The 21,234-nt window shown below is 43.6% G+C and overlaps 1 protein-coding gene across 2 annotated transcripts; it reads left to right on the top strand.

Moving 5' to 3' along the window:
* Positions 1-10,768: 10,768 nt before the first annotated feature.
* Positions 10,769-20,863, top strand: PGAP4 (post-GPI attachment to proteins GalNAc transferase 4). 2 transcript variants are annotated; one of them, XM_032206429.1, is made up of 2 exons: positions 10,769-10,820; positions 19,403-20,863. In XM_032206429.1, the coding sequence occupies exon 2, from the start codon at positions 19,520-19,522 to the stop codon at positions 20,705-20,707; it is 1,188 nt and encodes a 395-aa protein (XP_032062320.1). In that variant the 5' UTR covers positions 10,769-10,820; positions 19,403-19,519; the 3' UTR covers positions 20,708-20,863. The 2 variants fall into 2 exon arrangements, with proteins under 2 accessions (XP_032062320.1, XP_032062319.1); XM_032206428.1 differs by lacking the exon at positions 10,769-10,820 and adding an exon at positions 11,086-11,198.
* The last annotated feature ends 371 nt before the right edge of the window (positions 20,864-21,234 follow it).

The following is a 21,234-nucleotide window of genomic DNA, read 5'->3' as shown; positions in this document are numbered from 1 at the left end:
CCGCTGGTGGCGAGGGGGGGCGCTGGTCACCATTTTTTTTTTCCACCCAAATGCTTCAAAGCTTGAAGTACTACCTTAAGCATGCTAAAATTAAGATTTGGGGGTTAAAACGACGTCTTCATGCCCGCTTGTTTTTGTAGGATGTGAAAAGCATGAGATGGAAGCCCCCTATAAATACCCTCAGGCTGACAGCGTTCCTCTTTCAGGCAGTTTAAGGGTGTTATAAATGAAGATACAACTCAATCTGAATTTAGTAGTATTTATAAAAGGCAACTGAACAGTGCTGGGTGTGCTAGGAGTCTACGCTCTACCAACATGCACACACGAACATCAAACTTTCTAAATATACAGAACATTGCTTTTACATATTAAACCCAAGTACACCTATACATATGTGCAAACAGAAAAGGTATCAATTGAAACATAAACATGGCAAAGTTTTCCGAATTCTGGCAAGTGTTTAACAAACAATGCTTTAAGTCTATTACTATTAATGTCCATGACTGGGGGAGCATCGTTGGAGTTGGTAATCCTGGTTGAAGTGCTTCCATATCTTCCATGACTTCATTATTTTTCTTGAGAGCATATAACAATATCTGTTTTCCATTCCTTTTCTTGATTACACACAGCGGGGAATTCCAGGGCTAGTCATGGGAACAATGTCTCACTTTAAGTTGTTAAGCAACTCGGTCTTTGGGCCTTATGTATCCTATTCTTCCCAGATCAAAGGAAAACATTTCCATCTCCTCTTCAAGGCCAATAGGGCCTGGGTCAAAAAGCACGTCCAGGTTACCAGGGGGCGTAACAGCATAGGCGTGCGAAGGCTGTAGCAGCAGAGGGGCCGATGGTGTGGCAGTCTGATCAGTAAACGAGCCCACACCTTCCTCGCTGTATGGCAAACCACACGTTTCTGACTGTGGTCCCACAGGGCTCTTTAGGGCCTCAGAGATTGCTCACCAGGTGCAGAGCAATCCCACTGCAACTTTGTCATTTTTAGTTGCAGAGTCTCACACCTTGACCTCAATCTGGTCCCATGTTTCAGGCTCATAAACTGTCCAATTGTTAATAAAGAGAATAAGCTGTAAGGTTACCAGGACAGTCTTTGTTCCTAAGGACATATGATTCCCCATAATGCGCAGCTGCTGACCAGCGAGGGGCAGTTGTGTGCACGGCTCTGCTTCTCTCAGCTGGAGCTTCTTCCCAGCTCTGGCGCACCCATTTCCAGCGACTTTCTGTATGAGCTTCTCAGAGCTGTTTGCTGAGTTTGGCCGAACCCATCTTCAGGAGGTGACCAATGTGCCTGTTCCCATCCTGGTCTGCATCCCGCTAGCCTGTTCCTTTTCATTCCTTCTTCCTACTTCTTTATTGGTGACATAACTTTGTTGTATCGTGTTGCCTTTCCATCTTGAGGACAGGTTCCCCTCTTATATACCCTTCGCCCCACAGTAGTCCTTTTCAAACAACTTGTCATTGGTCAAACAATTTTGACCAGCAACAGCAACCCCCCAGCAACTTCCATGCCTTAATGGCTGGAGAACAAGCAACCGGAGGTGGGCATGGCATCTCCTGAATCACCCTTCTTGGTTCCCTCTAAACTCTTTACACTCCCGATGGCCTCATTGTTAAGAGTCTGATGTTATCACCAGCCATGGGGCTTGTCGACCCCCATGGCCACACTCCCACATCTCCCCTTCTTTATTAATATCAACCATCTTCTTGACACGAATTATTACTCCATATATCATAAGGGTGATTTATATCTTCCAGAAATTTGGTTCTATCATGTTTTTACTGTTTCTACAGTGGGATTCCTTGCTTGAAATACTGAAGATGAGATGATCACCACATTACAAAATATAATTGGTTGCTGTGCCGCCCTGACCCACAGGGGAGAAGACTTCAGCCACCACGGAATTCTGAGTTCCCGAATGAATTAAAGAAAAAAAAAAAGTTTGTTTGTTTGTTTGTGTTTTGTTGTTGTTGTTTGTTTGTTTGTGGTTTTTTTTTGTTTGTTTGTTTTTAAACTTGCTTGCCAGCAACCGGCTTGGTGAGTACATTAGCTGTAGTGTTTTCCTGAGCAAATGTGAGACCAGCTGGGATAGGATGGACAGTATGCTACTTCAGTTGGAATCTGTATTTAGATAGTATGGTGGCAGAAAATAAATGCCATGTAACAGAAATAGGAAGGTGAGTACCTACCTCAGGGAGTATTTTTAAAAATTGCATTCAAACCTCTTCTAATGTTAATAAATAAAAATTAAATAAATAAATAAATAAATAAATAAATAAATAAATAAATAAATAAATTTGCTGATGCATTTTCCTCTCACAGCATTTCCTTCCAACTGGAGGCCCTGTTGCAAATAAGAAAAGGTAGGGAAGTCATTGATTCTCAGTGTAGCCAGTCCTTGACCAAGATGTTTGAAACAAAAAGGACCTTTTTTTTTTTTTTTTTTTTTTTTGAATTATATGTACTTCAAATGTGGTCTTCAAGTCAGCATAGCTTTCAGTCTTTGTATTTTCCCAGTCTTTGCTTTATGCTTTTTTTTTTTTTTTTCTCTGTTTTTCCTCAACTGTGGACCAGAAAAAAACAGTAGTTTATATCATTTCAGCAAAACTGAAAAAAAAAAAAAAAAGCAATCACAAACTTTTTTTTTTTTTTTCATTTTGTCTCTCTCTTTTATCCATATGTACTTTTGCATTTACTCCATAGGAAAAGAAAAACCAATTTCCTGCAAAGCAGCTTTTCACTCAGTACACTCCCTTCTGTGTTTCTGTTAATTATCATGTTTTAGATAGGCACTCAAACTGGTCTTTTAGCTGTTCTTTCATACAGCTCATTACCAGATACAATTTGGGGCGTGCCCTAAAATGGGATTTAAATGGGAAAATTATTTTAGCCAGCCATATTATAGTGCTAATAAGGGGATGCTGTCCTTCAAGATAGATGTATAATTTTGCACACAGCCTGCAAATGAGACAAAGATAGCCCTCCTCCCTTGTCCTCTTCCCCTCCATTTTCACTCTGATCTTAAACAACTCTTGAAAGCCACATAACTTTCATCTGGGCACTCAGACACTTACCTCCTTTAGAAGAAATGTGCTATTTTCCTTAGTGGTATTTATAGATTAACTGTCACATCCTTGTGAATTGTTATGCGCAGACAGTACAGCAGATGTGGGTGAGAATGCAAGCTTAAGTACTGGTGCTAAGGAAAGAGGAAGAGAGGGTGACTTAATAAGTGAGAAACTTTTGTGAAGAAACTGGGAGAACTGAGCAATCCATTGTCAGTGAAGAGGAACAGCAGAGAGTGTTCTGCAGCAATTTGTAATTTTCAGTCTGTTAGAAAAGTTAGGGGTAGAGTTGCTCCTTCCTGGAACTGGCAAGTTCAGCCACTGTCCTTCATTTGCAATTTCTGTAAGAGGGTTAAGCACATAGTTCACTCAAAACTACAGCTGCGTAACAACTGGAGTGGCAGAGAGTTTCTTGGAAAGGATGTGCTCTTGTGTTCATATGAGCAGAGGGGGAGACTGATACGAAGAAACATGCCAGAAACCCAGAGATTAACTGAATAAATAACACTGTGTAAGGAGCAGCCTCCAGAGGGCAATTCTGAGCTCCTAGCGCCAGTGTGCTAAGGCTGCGACCACAAAAGGACTCCCAGAGTGACTGATTATCCCTGCATAAGCAAGAGCTGCAGTCCTGTGCCCAGGGTTATGCTGAGGATACTCAAGCCAGTTAATCTCTGTTCCAAGTCAAAAGGACCCACAAAAGTCCCAATGTTGTCTCCCCCTCAAATTGCAATAGGAGTAGTGTATACCAAAACTTGGTATGAAAGTCTTAGAAATTGACTTAAAATACTTCTACTTCAACCAGCCAAGATGCTGAGACAAAGTGTTGCGAATTATTCAAACATTACCCAGATGCGTCTAGACAGGCAGTAGATAGATAGGTAAAATAATAAACCAGAAAGATGTCATTTTAAGCAACTACTGTGAAGGAGATTAACTGCCCTAAAAGAGCTAACCAGAGGCCAAAATTAAATCGAGCAATGCCCATGGCATAAACCATTATGTGGAAAAAGTTTCTTTTTGTGCCAGTACACATCAGCTTTTCATCTCCTAGGTTGTAAACTGGAAGCACAGCAGTTACTTCATAACAACCCAGAGACAGTTACTGCTGAATAGAGGGTACGAAGCACAACACTTAGTGTGTCTTGTGGTGGTTTATATGTGTGCTCAGAGCCTACTAGTTTGGGTCACACCACGTGCTCCGGAAAAGTAAGGGAAATCTAAAAAAGGAAAAAAAAAAAGAACAAAAAAAAAAAAAAAAGAAAATGAAAAAAAAAAAAAAAAGAGGAAGATGAACAGCAGTGGGACATACTTTCAAACAGAAGAGCCAGATCCTGTCTTATGTATGTGCAGATCTTAGGTTTCAAATGAAATGTAGTTCTTTCCTTGGGAAAAAAACTGCAATCAATAAATAAATGGGATGCGGGGCTGATCTCATGGGATGTGGGGCAGATCTCACCAACAGCTGCTCATTTCCTCATACACTGATTATGCTCCAAGATTATTGCATTTTATTCAGCTATTTTGATCATTAGATTTTGAAGCAGAAATAGAAACATCAGCACATTAAAAGACATCAATTTCTGATTGGTTGATTTGTGTATCAGCTACTTTCATGCTACCAAAGTGTGATAAACAATAAGAAAATCACCATCTTATGTTTTAAATATGACATATAAAGCACAAAGCTTCAGTCAGTCCTTGCTCAAAATTGTTCCAGCATCCTATCTTGTTGCATCTCTTTAAGGATGTGCTTTAAAAATAGGACATTTTTTTGTTTTTCTCTCACAAATGTTGCCAAGCAACTAACATTGTTGCTGTGGGCATGAAATGAAATGAAAAGGTAATGATGCAGTGTACATACATGGGTATACAATTTTAGGGACAGCAGAAGTGTATTTAATAACATCATGGGTACCGTACCTGATATCCATCCAATGCAGAATGTGCATCAGATCACACAAAAATGTACCACTGTACAGCATCCTTGATATATGCAACAATTACTGTTTATATAATTTAAGATGCTACAATTTTTTTAGAAAAGCTGAACAGAGAAAGTTAACACAACTGCAACTTGGTAGCCAATGCACTTGGACCTACTAAGTGGGTTCTTGCTTTACTGTAATAAGAATTTTTACTTAAAAATAAAAATAGTTACAATTTATCTAAGTTAATTCTACAGCATACAGCTCTGACACTAGAATACTTATGATGCATCTGGGAAGGGATATACAAATGATATTTTACCTTGATTAAGGAATAAAATTCCATTTTCAGCTAACTAGAACTGATTTGGAGAGAAATGTAATTATACTCCACACAGAATTTCTTACTTTTGTCTTGCAGACATTTTACTTCTCTAATTGTCTCCCTCCTGTAGAGAAGCACTTGGTGCTACAAGCTAAGTGGAGAATACAGGTATGAATACAGGAGGTGATTAGGTGGTTGTATTTGTGAAATACTGAGGTCTGTGAAACACGCCTTACTTACTTCCTGCTCCTGTTTAGTTACTCACAAGGATGGCCCTCTGTGTATTTTCCAGGCATGAGTTCTCCATACAATCTAACTATATAGTTACAGCAGTAGCTTCTACACCTCTCAGTAAGTCATAAATACGATCACCAATAGTAACACACACACAGTTTGCTCACACCACTCATTGGCAGTACCTGAAGTCCCGGACAACCCTGGAGCTACAAGGAGATAAATGCTGGAATCAGATCAATTAAAAGTCGGAAGAGAAGTGCACCTTGCTCTCCCTCTCCACCCAAAGCATTCTGGCAGGCGATCTGAAGAAATAAGTAATGACAAACTCCAGTCAGTAGTGTAGACTGAGCGGACTTGACAGAGATTACTAGCTATTGCCTTGCTGTCTCACTGCCTGGTTGCAGTAATGATAGTGAGAGAGAAATAAAAGGCCCAGCAAATGGACCAGGAGTGTGTTTTCTTTCTATTCTTGTTGCAGGCCAGCATACCCCACTTAATTTGCTGTCTGTGTGTGAAAGGATCCTATGTGAATATGATTTGGGAAACAGTGCTGTGAACAGTTTCCTCAAAATAAACTTAGGTGTACTATTCATACTAACAGATGTGCTTAAATTTTAAAGAGCTGCTATTCAGAAATTGATTTGTAGCTTGGTGAGTTCTATACCGTTGCCTTATGAAATTGGGAAAAGAAAATAAGATTTATCTGAAAATACTCGTCAGCAGAGAAATTTGCAGAATAAGCTCTAGAAAAATCAGTCATAGCTTTATACAAGCAGATGGAGCTCTAGTTAATGTGTTATCCTTCTTGGTCTATATGAGATGTTCATATGTCATTCATGGACTTTTATGTCCCTCTTCAAGCACGGCCAGTGCCCTAGTTGGGTTCCCAGGACTTGTCTAAACTTAAACATTCAAGAAAATCAATCCGGATTAATTAAAAATATGATATAAATTTGAACCTTTTTCCTCTCTGTGCTTCATCCTGTACAGACACTATCATTTAGAATGGAAAAAGCATAAATTTTACTTTGCTGCTTTCACTTCTAAAAACCTTTCAGCTAAACGGAAATAAAACTGCTTACATTTCAAATAATGCTGTCTCTTAGAGATTTGACTCAGCTTAAAAGTAGCCATATTTCAATACAATTTGCCTCAGAGTCCTTACGTAGATAAATCTGTGTGTCAGTGTTACCCAAATTTTCCAGCTACCCATGCAGTTTATCTCACCCCTGTAGCAGACCTTTTGGTTCTAGAAATGCAAACCTAAATATTTGCCATGAATATATATATATATAATTGTGCTCAGTGCTTTCTCACACAGGCATAGAATTTGTTAGTGAAATATGCCCAGCAATCATTCAAAAAACAAACAAACAAAACAAAACAAAACAAAACAAAAACTTGACTCCAGTTTGCAAGGGAAAATTAAAATCTTTCCAGAAGTCTGTGTGAGATAATTCCCATCTGAGCCTCAGTTTGGAAATCTTGTGTCTTGCCACTTCACCCCATTCTTTCTTTTTGTATTGCAAACAGTAACACTGTTCCAGACTGTTCTCCTGTGTTACAATGCAGAGCAAGTCAATGAAAGGCAGTGTGTTCTGACAGACAGCTTGGAGAGCTGCGTGGTTCCAATTCCAAGTTAAAACCTCTGTCCCTGTCTTTTGAAATACTCAGTTTGTGGACTGCAAGAGGCAGAATGTCGGAGCAAGACAGCTAGGAAGTTGGATCACTAGAGCATTACACTTAAGCTGATAAGATCCATATCTCTAAGTGTAATCACACCTGTAGTCCTTCTGAAATTCTGCCATCATTTAACATGTTAGCTTATGTCAGTACTTTTTTTTTTTTTTTTTTTTTTTTTTTTTGCTATAAGCAGCCCCGCCTAATGATTTGATCAGAGAAGCAAAGGAAACATAGAAAAACTCTGCGTGTGTGTGTGTGATATGCAATAACCTCTAAAAAGAAATGGGTTACGTTTAGCAATAAGTGTGTTTCTGTCATCTTCAGATGTGTACAGTGCAGGTACAAGAGCTTACAGTAATGGTATATTATATCTTCAAGATGAGTTAGTTATAGAAATAAGTCTGAAAAGTCTGAAATGCGCTTATGTATAAAAGGCTGAACAGAGTGAAGTCTTGGGAAGTACCTGAGGTGTGCTTAGTCCTAAATAGATAACTGCATGTACAGTCCATGGTGAAAAGAAGATCAGAAGATTCCAGCCCTTTCAGAGAACATTAATGTTCCCTGACATTCCCTGACAGCTAAGCCAGCATGAATTCATCCGCATTGGAGCTGTATTTCATCTCACTACTGTTGTCTAAAGGCAAACACAATAGCCCAGACAATGTGAGCTCGCTGCCTCCAGTATACAACAAAGGACTTTGAATTCTTTTTGTCCCCAGTCATCAATACTGGGTCTAAAAGGAAAACAGAGAAAGCCACTGTATATAATTTGGTTTTCATCAATACTGCATTTCTATTGAAAACAGCGATCAAAAATGTTTGCTGCTTCCTGCAAAGCAGAATGTAAGTAGGAAATATTTATTGATTTACTTTGTGATTTTTTTTTTCTTTAAGTAAGAGGCAAAAGAAGAAAAAGATTGAAAAAGTTAGCTTTGGAAGTGAGCAGCAGATATGTACAAGAAGATACCTATTGTGAAGGTACAGGAATAGCTGGATAATTATTATCATCTACGAACTAAATGTAAATGAATAACACAGTCACCACACTGCAGAAGATCACAACGTTTACAGCTGACCAAGTTACACACATACTGGTACAACATGTAGTGCTAAACATACCATTCATTCCTTCTTTGGATTTTTTCCTGAGGACGTTAGGCTTACAAAATCTCTCTCTCTCTCTCTCTCTCCTTCCTTTCCTTCCCCCTTCCTTTCCTCCCTCCTTCCTTCCCTCCTTTTCTCCCTGCTTCTCTTCCTTCCTCTCTCTGTCCATCTGGTCCATCTCTCTTTTTCTTGTATTTTCACAGCTATCTCCCTGACCATAATAAATTTTGAATACATTACTTGAATTTCATTGCAGCTGGCTGAAGGAGGTAAGTTTCATGTGTAAGTTTGCTACTTTATACCTCACACAGTCCTGTGCAGAGCAGAGACTCACATCTCTGTCTTGCTGAACAAAAGCCTTCATCATACCCAGAAGAGGCGCCTGCAAGGATAATCAGCACATGAAGCTCAAAATCAACGGGACCTAAGTGTGCACATACACACACACACGCCATTGCCTATAGCAGAAACATGAACAAGCAGGGCTTGCTGTGTGGGAGGAAAGCTAATGAATGCACGCTCAGGGGGGGACAAGGAACATGAGACAGGAGCTAAGGGCATTGCAGAAAGTGACGCACAGAGCACAAATGACACATCCATCATAAACCAGGGCTCTCAATTCAACTGCCCCCCAAGGCCATGAATTTCTGCCCTTTTTCTGCACAATTATCAGTGAGACAATTCTCACCTCACGCCTTTTTGCCAATTAAAACTTGAAGGCCTGTCCTGTTGTTGCAGCAGATGAGTGGTTTCAGAAGTAACTACTTGTGCGCATTTCAGGTTGCATTCAGGTTACTACTGTGGGAGTGTTCACGTCCCCAGAGGTTCATTTCTGCTCTCCAGGCCGCTCGCTGTTGTGCTGACATAGTCATTTGGCAGGGTGGGCTGACGAGAAAAAGATACAGGTAAGAAATAATCCATCAGAACAAAAGGTTTATTTTTCAGCCAGACCAGTCTCCCTTATGCTAGCAGGCAGCAGGGGACAGACAGCACTATGACAAGGATGAGCAGTCAGAGATGACAGACTTCATTAGAACATGCTACTACCCCAGAATTAGTGGTGACTTTTATCCTTCAGTCTTTCAGATCTAACAGGAGCTGTTTTACAGGAATAAACCTTTGAGGGTGGATTTTTTTTATTTTTATTTTTCCAAAAAGCAGGCAACTGAGCAAGCTAGCAGCAGAAAAGACTGTAAAGAAAGGCTCCATACACAAATACAATTACCTAAACATTTATCCATGAAGAAAAGGCCTTGTGGCCCATTCCTGTTATTTTGCTACTGCCAAATCATTCTGCTAGCTGAAACCCCATCTGAAATGTAATGCTGGGTGCAATGTGACATGTGTTTCTGCTGATGTCACTCAATAGCTCTCCCACACACATGCTGTCACAGGAGGGAATAAATATTTTTTTGTTTCTCACAAATTCTGCAATTCTCATCCTGCTAAGAGCACATTAATGGCCTTCCCAGGGATGTATAACTCTCTTTCTCACCCCCCTACTCTCGCGTGCCCTTTTGCCTCTGTTCTGTGCCAGGATCTGTCATGTTTGCAGTGCACCAACTGCAAACTGGCCTGATGACATTGAAGTGGAAGATGAAGTATGAATCACTGTCATTGAAGAGTGGCAGGCAGAGAAAGAGATGGGGATAAAAGAAGGATTTGGGAAAACAAATAATCTGAAAAATGTCTTCTATTGACCCTCCTTGCTATTTCATGTATTAACATGCATCTGGGCAAGTGCCTCAAATTTTGCTGGCAGAGCAAGTCACTACAGCAACCAAAGCCTGATGCTACAATGCTCGTAGTACGAGTGTTACTGCACCTTTGGCTTTTTGCCCCTTCACCCACACGGTCTCCACAATAAAAAGCCTTTCAGCTTTTGCCAGCCATATGAAGTGAGGCCCATAGGCACCCCTAACCAAACTGCTCATTAGGGGGAACGATAATAAGCTGATTAATTAAATAAAACTAACAAAAAAGTACATCGCACTAGAAGCATCCAACCAGAGGACTGAGCTCCAGCAAAATGCAAGCTGTGCTTAACTGGGGAGCCAATATTACAGTGAAGGACAGAAAACTTCCTCGGTGGCACGTTTGAGGCATCTGCAGCTATTTCCAGCATCATGGGCACAGTGTGAAGGCTGTGCACAACAGGACTGCGAGGAGAAGCGGGGCGCGATGCCATGCTGCCTCCTCTCCCATCCATTTTTTTATTTTATTTTATTTTTTCTCCTTTTTTCTCCTCTCTCCCTCGAAGCCCGGCAGCCTGACTCGGCCAAAAGCCTGGGCGAGGGGCCGGGGGACTCGAAGAACGAGGAGGAACCGAGATGGGGACCGGGGCTGCGCCGCACGGGCGGCGGCCGTGCCGCAGAGGCGGGGTCCGAGCTCCGCACCCAGCTCCCCGGGGCAGGGCTCCGGGCAGGGTTTGGGCAGCCGCAGAGGACGACGCAGCTCCGGCAGCGGCCAGGGTAACATTTATTTCCCCTCTCCTTGCGAGAGCAGCAGGAGGAGGGGACCCCCGCCGCGGGGCAGCTCCCCCTTCCCCCTCCCCGGGCACTTCGGCTTTCCGTTCACACGCCTTGCCTCGCCGCTTCGCTTCGCCCCCACTGCCGTCCTTCCCCTCTTTCCGAGCATCTCTGTGCCGGCGCAGTCACATGTTTGGGCTCAGATGCCTTTAATCCCACCCTCACTTGCCCGAGAGGGAGGAGAAGAGGCAGGAAGGAAAAAAAAAAAAAAAAAAAAAAAAAAAAAAAAAGAAAGAAAGAAAGAAAAATTGCGGGAGCGAAGTGAGCAACAAGCGGAGCGGCGGGGAGCGGGGCCGGACGGCTGCCCCGGGCGGGGGCAGGGTAATTAATGAATTAATTAATTGGTCGGTCCTCGTCACGATGCCTTTTGCTGCTGGAGAGCGGGTGTGAGGGGGGGGGGTGTCGCGGAGGTGTCGCCCCGCGCAAGTGCCGCGCATCCCGGGGGCAGCGCGCAGGGGGATGCGCGGCCGGAGGGGAGGGCTCGGGGTGGCCGGAGACCCCCTGAAAAGTGTCCTTCCCCCCCCAGGGAAAGAGTGGGGGGTGGGAGGCACCAAAAACCGGCACCGTGTTACGGAAACAACAAGAAAAAAAAAAAAAAACAGCCAGCTTCCTTCCTGTGGTGGGTGTCAGCTAAAGGAGCCCTCGGCATTAAGTTTATTTTGGGGCAACAATCAGGGCGAGGGGGGGGCGGGACGGGGCGCGCTGGGGTGCCGTCGGTGCGTTTTGGCAGGGAGCTGGGGGGGGGGGGCTCAGCTCCGCTTATCCAACGCCCCCTCCGCTGTGACCATCCCAGTAAGGTAACTGCGGTAATCCCAGCGCTTTGCGGGTCACCTTGTGCTGCTACCTGGCAGCTCTCCCTACAGGGAAGGGGGGCAGCTAGGAAAACTTAAGGGCTGAAGCCATAGGCACCTAAAAGCATAGGTTTTGGAAGAAATGTGCAGTCGAGCTGGCGGTGCAGCAAAACGTGAAGTCACACCGGTGTGAACTGCAGGTTCACAGGCTTGCTTGATCTCATGCAGCTGCTGAGAAAACTGCTTCATGTACACCCAATGGCTGCCGTAAAGACACACCAGGTTCAGCAAGCACGAAAACCAGAACTACCCTGCTGCCCGTGTGAAATGTGCTGCTTTCTGGCCAGCCCAACAAGGGCAGTGCTAATTATATAACAGAATATTTTCCAGCTTCTGTATTTAGCCCATTTTCTTCCTGTGGCGATCAGAAACAGCGCTTTTCCAGAACCGGGACATCACCCTTAGCGTGCCTTTCAGGAAAAGCAGCCTGGTTTATACATGGGGAGAGGAGGGGAAAAATGCCAAATCCCTCGGTGTCAAGTGAATACAGAGGAAAAGGCTGTAGTATTTTTAACATTAGTAGATGATGTCTTCCTGAAAAGAGAAGTGATGTTTATCAGAATGACTAAACAGTTTTGCTTTCAAACACCAGTCAGAATCAAAATGTCGTGGTAGTCACCTGGTACAGTTTTGCATTTTCATTGTTACACAGATGTGTCCCAACAGGAAACCTGCAGCCTTATCAGCAAAGGCCTTTGCACGCAGAAGTAGTCTCACATTTCCTTATTACCGGGTTTTTATTCTTTGCAGTCATAAATGAAGAACAGCAAAGCTGAAGCGTTCTCTGAGTGGTGCAGCCACCGCCACATCCATTTGATTTTCTTTCCCCCCCCCCGTCTGTGTCCATACACCCACATCCACAGCCCTGCCCAAATCCCAGGTATCGGGGATCTGTCTATCCATCTAACCGGCTCTTCCAGGCACTGTGAAATGTGGCTGGTTTCCTAGCAAGCCCCAGGGGTGCAACTGTGCATAGAAATTGCACAGAAAAGCTGTGGGGGATGAGCTATTCCCCAGTGGCTGTGGTGGGATATCTCATTCCTGCTCCTTCTGGACAGACTTCTCCAGGACTGAGAATTCTCCTTGCTGATCTGTTCAGGTTGTTTTCATTTGCAAGGAGCTGCTGTTACTTCAGAATGCCATATTTAGTGGCTGCTTTTTTAATAGTTATCTTAGATAGTTTACCTGTGTGGGTTACCAACGTGATTAAAATATAAAATACCACTTGTGTGCAACAACAAAACCAGACTGATCTCTTACATTTCTGGGAAAAACAGATTCCCTCCTGCCTTTTATATGTGTAGGCTGAGGATCCACTATGGTAGAAATTGCCTCTTGTTGTATTTGTGTTCAGTATCTTGCGTGCATAGGCCCTGGTCTCATTTTAATAAAAGACTGTGACATACAACGAGTTAAAATTAAAAATACTTGTAGCACCTTTGGTACTCAAATAATATTTAGCTTTGAGATTCCAAGAACTGATAGCAAAAGGTAGTAGCTGGTGTTGTTATTAGCAGCAGCTTTGTTTGATACCATTTCTTTTTTAACAAGTAGGAGTGTAAATTTTCTGATAAAGCACAAGTGGGCTGAAACCAAAAGCCATTTCTCGGATTTTGGAGGGCGCCAGGCAGGTCTCTGTGACAAAACGCAACAGTTTTTATGCAGAATATCAAATCCTTTAACAATGTGGGGGGTTTGTTTGTTTGTTTTGTTTCATTTTGTTTTACCTCTGTCACAGAAGAAAATGTAAATTTAGATGGACATAGATTGCATAATTAATTTTAAAGCCACAGGAAAGTTTGGTGCCATCTTCTAAAATACAGTTCCTCACAAAACCCCTTGCCTTAAGCCTCTGTGTGAAGCTATTATTTTGCAGAACTCACTTCTCCAGGCTGCTTTTCACTCCCACTTGCTCTTAGTATTGACTGATGTTGCTGCTCAATAGCAACCGGGGAATACATTTCTTTCCCGTGACTTTGCACAGCACCAAGGTGGCCAGCTGAAAGTCAGCAGGTGTTGAAAATGGGCACTCTTCAGCTTTGTATGGCAAAGGAAAATTAATGTAACTAAGAAGGAAGAGAAGAGCTGGGGAAATAGTTAATTAAAATACATTCAGTTCATAGCCTGGTTCACTGATGTTCCACAGTTTTATTATCTTAATTCAAGGAGTATGGAGAAAGTGTTTTCCAGCTGCCACACACATATACCTCATCCTGTAGTTCAGTTGCTTCTCAACTGAAGTCCCTGGACTTCCAGGGATTTCTGAACATGTGAAGATAACTACAATTAGTAGAGAAGAGCTAGCCAGCTGATCAGTAAACATACCTTCAAGACAGAATTCCAGAGTTTTTGAGGTTTATCAACAGCATAGAGTTACAAACCACTGCCTGTAGATCAGAATATATATATAATTAATAATTTATAATAATAATACAATATAATAATAGATTATTTAATAATAATTTATATACTTAATAATTCCAGCTTTTTGGACCAAACAAGTTTTACTGTTCTTTGGCAGGCTCTGGGGAATGGCAGGTCAGAAAAGACTGCTGTGCCCTTGATTTCTACCTCTCATGCCATATAACTCCTGCATGGATTAAAACAAACAAAAAAAAGTTTTCAGAGAGAACAGAGAAGTCACATGTATCACCAGTAAGCATGCTCTTTGCCATAGCAAGGATGAAAGCTTAATGAAACAGCCTGGCTTATTTGACAACCATTGTGTTAAAGAAGAAATGCAAGCAGAACCTTTAATGACTTCCACAGCAAACGGCCGCTTCATTATAAATTTGTGTTTTTTTACTGGCTATTAGCCATTCTGGCCAACTGTTGGCACTAGCACGCTCTACGTTTGTCTACAAACAACATTATGGCAACTGCCTTAAGCAGTGCTTGATAGAAGACATAAGAGATATATTTGGTACCTGCCAATAAATACTAAGAACAACTGCTGAGTTCCTTCCATTAGCATTCTGCTAATGTTTTCAGTAGCACAGCTCTGGCCAAGTTGGTTTGTAATTTCTAGGGAGCCCAGCTCCCAGTTTTGTATTTAAATACAATGGTCAGATCTGCAAACACTTGGCTTCTACTTGACACTGCTGTTTTCAATGCAAGCCTGAACACATTGAAGAAACATTATCTGGCAACTGACTTACTGAAAACTGTCAGAAAACAGGGAAAGAACTGTTGCATGATGAATTGCAGATGAGAAAAGCTGGCCATCTGGTCCAGCGATACGGATCAGCTGGTGGTAGGGACCTTTCTTTTCAGAAGATGCGAGTATCCATACAGCATTGTGAGCTGACAGCATGAATGTATGAAGCAGAAGGAGATTTCTGTGGCTCTTTATGACTTTGCAGAGCTTGAATCAGCTTCCCTCAGATTCAAGTGGGACTGTTTGCTGGTGCACTAACAATGCCATCCTCAAGACAAAGCTCTTGTCTCTGCCATAGGAAGTCAATCGATAGAGTCTTGGTTAGAGAGGGTGCAGGGAGGCTGGGGAATAGAGGCGTTTTTTTGCTCAAAGGTTTCATCTGGGGATGCCTCCATGGGAAGAACACAAAAACCAAAGCTACAGCTTTGTATGGGCACTGCTCCTACTACCACAGTGGCCAAGGTGGGGACTTGAACCACAAACAACGTTACTGTCCCTGTTTCACATGGCAAGGACGCCGTGGCATCAGAGAGCGTGATTTCATTACAGCTGCTCCGTATGTTAGAAAAGCCCTGTTTTTTTCCATTGACAATAATCGTTTAGGCAAAGGATCATTTAAGATGTAATCATGCAGGAGTAATTATGGCCTTATCTCACAGAGGAGGCAGCAGAGGATGGAGATGCCCTCTCTTGCCTCAGCAATCCAGGAGCCTCCTAGAATTTCTCAGCTCTGAGACACGTGGGAGGCTTTGTTCCAGGAATACCTGCCCTCAGGACACCTTGAAGAGGAGTTTGGAGTAGGCAGAAAATCAGCTTTCTCTTTTAAATCACCAGAACACGTGACAGTATTCTGTGTCCCAAAGAGGAAATTGAGCATTTTTCTACTTTTCCTCAGTGTATGCAAAGGTAGCATTTCCCTGAGCAGTACAATTCAGCCAAGTAATTAGAAGGCTAATGAAGATGGGCTGTAGATTTTTGACATGAATCAGGTGTTGCTGGAGGGAATCTGCATCATCAGGATCTAAATAAAGAAAGAAAGAAACAAACAAACAAACAAACAAAAAAAACACAATAAAAAAACCCAAAGCTTTGTATCACCGCAGCTGTAAATGATGGCTCAGTTCTACACAGAGCAGGTATAAAAATGTCTTCCCCTGCAAGCATTCACATGGCTGTGAAGTAACTATTCGTGAGTCATGCAGTTTGTTTTTAAAACACTGTGAAACCCCATTCCAATTTCTTTCTTTTCATCTCACACCTCATTTTGATGTCTGAAATGCCACTTGAAAAAGAACAACCCCTGTAAAATGGTGAAAAGAAAGGAAGTGACAGAACTGACAGCTTCTGAAAACAGAATAGCTTTGGTAAACCCGGAACCATCCTAGTGGTTAGAAAACAGCCTGATGAGAAACTCTGGTCTCAAGTCCTGCATGTAAGATCAAATGTTATCTCTGTGAAAGCAAGAGTTTGTTTTCTCAACCTGGAGCTCCTGGTTCCCAGTGTTACAGCCAAGAAGTGGAGAGGAGGCCAATGCAGTGTCCCCCTTCTTTTCTAAATCTTTCATCACATTTTTTTGCATGAACTAGAGTATTCAGCCTGTCTTAATATGGTCTTGGCCATCGTTAGCCTACTTGGCCATTCTGCTACCCAGTGAAAGCACCCTGTTCCTCTGGAGGTCAGCTGCCATTTGGCATGGCAGCTGGTGTGCATGCTAGCAGCCTAGGCGGCAGAGGAAGTTTGGAGGAGAGGCACAAGTGCTTGTTAGATGGTTGCTTTCCTCAGGTTGCAAAACCAGTGCAAGTCCCTTAGGAAGATTGTGAATTTTGTTACTGTGGAGGCGAAGCAAAGCCAGATTCAGCTGGGAAGGCTGATGAATAGGGACAACCCAGCAAGGTGCCTGGCTGCTTCACCTTGTGTCAGGAGCCCGGAGCCAGGCAGGGGGAGTCTCAGGGCTGGGGGAGGACCAGCTGGGGCAGCAGATTTGGGGAGCCCCCCGGCCCCTGGCCAGCACCATTCTGTGCTGCCACTGATCCCGCCCCTGGGGCAGCTGTGGAGGAGCAGGACCCCAGGCAAGTTGCTCAGTGGTTCATAGGAGAGGCTGAAGCCTGTGGAGCTCAGGCAGCTGCTCCCAGTGCTGCAGTGAGGATGCAAGATCCTCTTTTTTGTGTGAGGAAAAAAAAAAAAAAAAAAAAAAAAAGAGGGCTCCTGCTTGGGTGAGGGTTATTAATGAACGAATGTATATCCCAGAACTCACAGAGCTCACCACAGGCTCACAGCTCCCATAGCGCAGATCGCTGGCAGAGCTGGCAGATGAAAAGTCAGTTTCTTTACCACCTGGGAACTAAACTATCTTTTAGCTCTTCTTCATCTCCTTTGTATTTTCCCACCGTGGTCCTCACTTTCACATTTGGAGCCTGACTTAGTCACAGTGCCAACATTACTGCTTACATCACGAGGAGGCTTAAAAGTGTGCCAGTGTGAGTTGGGACTTGTAGTTGTGTGTTCCCTTAGCATTTGCTATTGGTTAGCAGAAAAAGAGAACAGGAACAGCCCTGGGTTTTGGATGAATTAGTGAATTTAAATGTGAGATTTTACATCTGATGGATTTCAGGTTTGCATACTGTGGATCATGATGGCTTGGATCCAGTGGCTGAAATGCAACCATCACCTTTAAGGCCTTTACAAGGTCCACTGGTGCGATACAATACACTGTGTATGAAACAGGATTGTGTAATCAGGAAGAAAAAAAAAAATCACCCTATGGGAATACAACTGTAGTTTCCCATGCATCGATGTGCAGATTTCTTATTTGGTATCTTTACTCACACGAATCTTTGAAATCTTGTGTTTTCATGACTCATGAGATAGCACAACACTGATGTCACAATCTATCCATCAACTATTTAAAGTGTCACAGTATGAAGGAGCTGGTCTCTGACAAAGATTTAGAGTAAATCTCATATATTATCCATTAATCTTAGTAAAAGGCCTTTGATATAAGATCACCAGGTTGCCATAGAGCAATAGGAAGTAGTTCTCTTAATAGTGAATGTGCCAAATCTGTGATTCCAGTAATGAAAGCAGTTCTGAAGTAGTCCCAGATTCAGACACCATGTACTGTTCTGAGTCATTCCTTCCTTAAGAAGCGTTTGGACTATGCACCTAGTCATATGGCTTGAATTTTTGGGCAGACCTGTGTGATGCCAGGAGTTGGACTCGATGATCCTTATGGGTCCCTTCCAAGTTGGGATATTCTATGATTCTGTGATTCTATGTGGTGGCCCTTTTTTCTGAGATAGAGTAGAAATGTCATGGCACTGATTTCTTTCCATCCACACATCATTCCTCAGGATGCTTCAGAAAACAGGATAGAAGGAAAAAGGGTAACATTTTGGTCTGGGAGCACCATTTAATGGTTAGAACTTCGTGAAGGCAGAAGGTTAAAAATGGGAGAAACTCTCCACTGAATGGGGGACGGAGTCAGTCTTCTGGGGAGCATGAATAACTCATTTCATAAGGGGAGGGAGTGGAAAATAAAAAGGAAAGGCAAACGGCAGATTAAAAAGGGAAATTACTGGATCAAGATAATTTATATGAACAGCCTAAATGCCACAGTTTTTTTTTGTAAGCCTGGCAGTTAGTTGTCCATAGCAGCCCAAGGAAGCAGAACAGAAAAGCAGAAATGGCAAAATCTCATTTCTGTGAAGGTGGGTGCTTGCTTGAAGTGTGTGCGCATATGTGCATATAAACATATACAAATGCTGCAGATTCAAATGAAAGGCATAAGCTTTTAAGTTATAAATATGAGTAAATGGCTCAATTGCAAGTTGTTAATCCTGCTACCATGTATTTCACAGGGTCTAGGCAGGAGGAGACATCTGAGACACATTACACCTAGTGTACACATGCCTGTAGTGAAGTAAATTGGTATGTTTGTTATCTAACTTCACACTCTGTGGAGTAAAGTATAAACACATGCACGCTTTTGGAAGGGTGTGAGCGACAGAAGGGAAGCATGTGTCACTCCACAGAGGTAAAAGTTTGTCTTTCAAATGTGTGCTAGGCAGAGATACCAGAGATCTGGCTTTGGTTATTGGCTGTGACCCAAATTTTACTGTGTCACTGTGACCAAAGAAGGGTATCTCTGTTTTTAACATGAAGTTCTTTGTCTTTAACAGAAAAGGATTTCCTTGTCCAAACCTCCTGCACCCCTGTTGCCTGTTTGTTATACATTTCAAGCACAGTAACAAACACAGCAAAGTCCTATCTCAGCTAACTCAGGCTGGAGCTCCAATGTGCTGAAAAGGCTGTGGGGCACATTGCAGGTAACCAAGTTTGGCTCATATTTCCTCGGCCTTCTGCAACATTTTTGTGATGCCCCCAGCGCAAAGGACTCCTCAGCAGTCTTTTCTTTTGGCCTACTCGCTGACTAGCCTCAGCTTTCCATTTTCTTGACTCATGGTCTTCCCACTCTGACTGTTCCTATTTCACTAACCACCTTTTTTCTTCCTCTCTAGGAAGAAAAACTTTGTCAGCCACTGCTGCAGTGATGTTTTGCAATCCAGAGAAGAGGCAGTGGACGTGAAGGGGAGAGGGCATGAATAGAGCAGGAGTGCCCCCCTTCTGCAGCAGCAATGTTACACCATGCCTGGCAGCTCTATGGGAGGTGGTGCCGCTGGTCCAGCCCTTTCGTCCACCTCCTCACGCTGACTGTAGTGACATTCGGTGTGCTGGCTCCTTTGATTTGCCACCGGCTCCTCCACTCCTATTTTTATTTGCGGCGCTGGCACCTGAATCCCATGAGCCAGGAGTTCCTGAAGCAGAACCAGCAGGAGGGCCAGGCTGCCCTCCATTACTTTGAGAAGCTGCAGATATCAAACATCTCCAAGACCTCTGCCAGCGAGACCTTCCGGCCCTTGTTGCTGGTCACCATTATCACTGTGCAGAGGAGGAATGATTTCCACTATGTCTTGCAGGTGGCCTCCCGCTTCCACCACCTCCTCCAGCAATGTGGTGCACGCTGCCAGCACCACCGTGTCCTCCTCTGTAACGTGGAGTCAGACCCCAGCCGCCACCAGGACGTCAGGCTGCTGAGCAGCTTCTTTCCAATGGTCAGTCGTGACAGAACTGGGGAGGACCCTGACCCTGCACTGAACCAGTTTGAGAAGGAGAAGCAGGACTATGTCTTCTGCCTTGAGCAGTCGCTCTTGGCGTATAACCCAGAATACGTCCTGGTAGTGGAAGATGACGCTGTGCCAGAGGACGAGATATTCCCAGTCTTGCAGCACCTCTTGTTGACCCGATTCTCCAAACCGTACCTCAGAGATGCACTCTACTTCAAGCTCTACCATCCTGAGAGGCTTCAGCACTATGTCAACCCTGAGCCCATGCGAATCCTGGAGTGGCTGGGCCTGGGCATGTTTCTGGGGCCTGTGCTGAACTGCGGGTACTCCTGGGCAACTGGTCGCCCAGGCCTGAGCTGGCCCATCGTCTTGTTCTTTGCTTTGTACAGCATGGCTTTGTCAGAGCTGGTGGGACGGCACTACTTGCTGGAGCTGCGTCGGCTGGCCCCCACGCTGTATAATGTCGTGCCTGTCACCGAGTGCTGCACGCCTGCCATGCTCTTCTCTGCTCCTTCTGCCCAACGTGCCTTAGGTTACCTGAAGGGGCTGCACTGCCGACAGGGTTTTGCGAAGGACATCGCCCTCTACTCGCTGCTGAGCACGAAGGGGGAGAATGCCTACGTGGTGGAACCCAACCTGGTCCGGCACGTGGGAATGTATTCCAGCCTTCGGCTAAACGACAACCCCAAACTGCTGTGATGGGTTCATGCCTGTTGTGACACAAAGCCCTGAGAGCCTTGCCTCTGGGCTGAGAGGTGCCGTGCAAGCTCAGATGCTGTGCCACTCACGACAAACATCAAGTGTCTCCAAGTGGCCAAAGAACACCTCTATTGCACAAAAAAAAAAAAAAAAAAATCATGTACACGGGGACCTTATTTAATACATACTTTGAACTAATCACCGTACACCTTGGGGATGGAAGTAGAGGCTTTCAGCTGAGAGTGTGGATTATCTGCTCTCCATCATTCTTAGTAAAAAGCTCTCACAACAGTATAAACAACTATACTGCATACTCTCCACTGGTGACAGAAATCTTCAATTTAGGGCAGCAGCAATGTTGGACAAAGTGAATGTTTCAAATTCAACCTAGTGAGGAGGAAGAGCCTTTATTTGTCCATCTTCACTAAGGTCCGATGTGTGACCTTTCTGCTTCAAAGCTGGGTTTTTGAGCAGACCTTTCAGAGGTAGCATGGTTATAATGAGAACTTTCCCTGAAATTTCACGTA

The sequence above is a fragment of the Aythya fuligula genome, chromosome Z (assembly GCF_009819795.1).
Source record: "Aythya fuligula isolate bAytFul2 chromosome Z, bAytFul2.pri, whole genome shotgun sequence".
Taxonomy (NCBI): Eukaryota; Metazoa; Chordata; class Aves; order Anseriformes; family Anatidae; genus Aythya; species Aythya fuligula.
Note: the sequence above shows the minus strand (reverse complement) of the source record. Positions and strands in the feature narration are given on the sequence as shown.

Coding starts and splice junctions, on each gene's coding strand:
- PGAP4 (XM_032206429.1), top strand. CDS start 19,520: ATGTTACACCATGCCTGGCAGCTCTATGGGAGGTGGTGCCGCTGGTCC.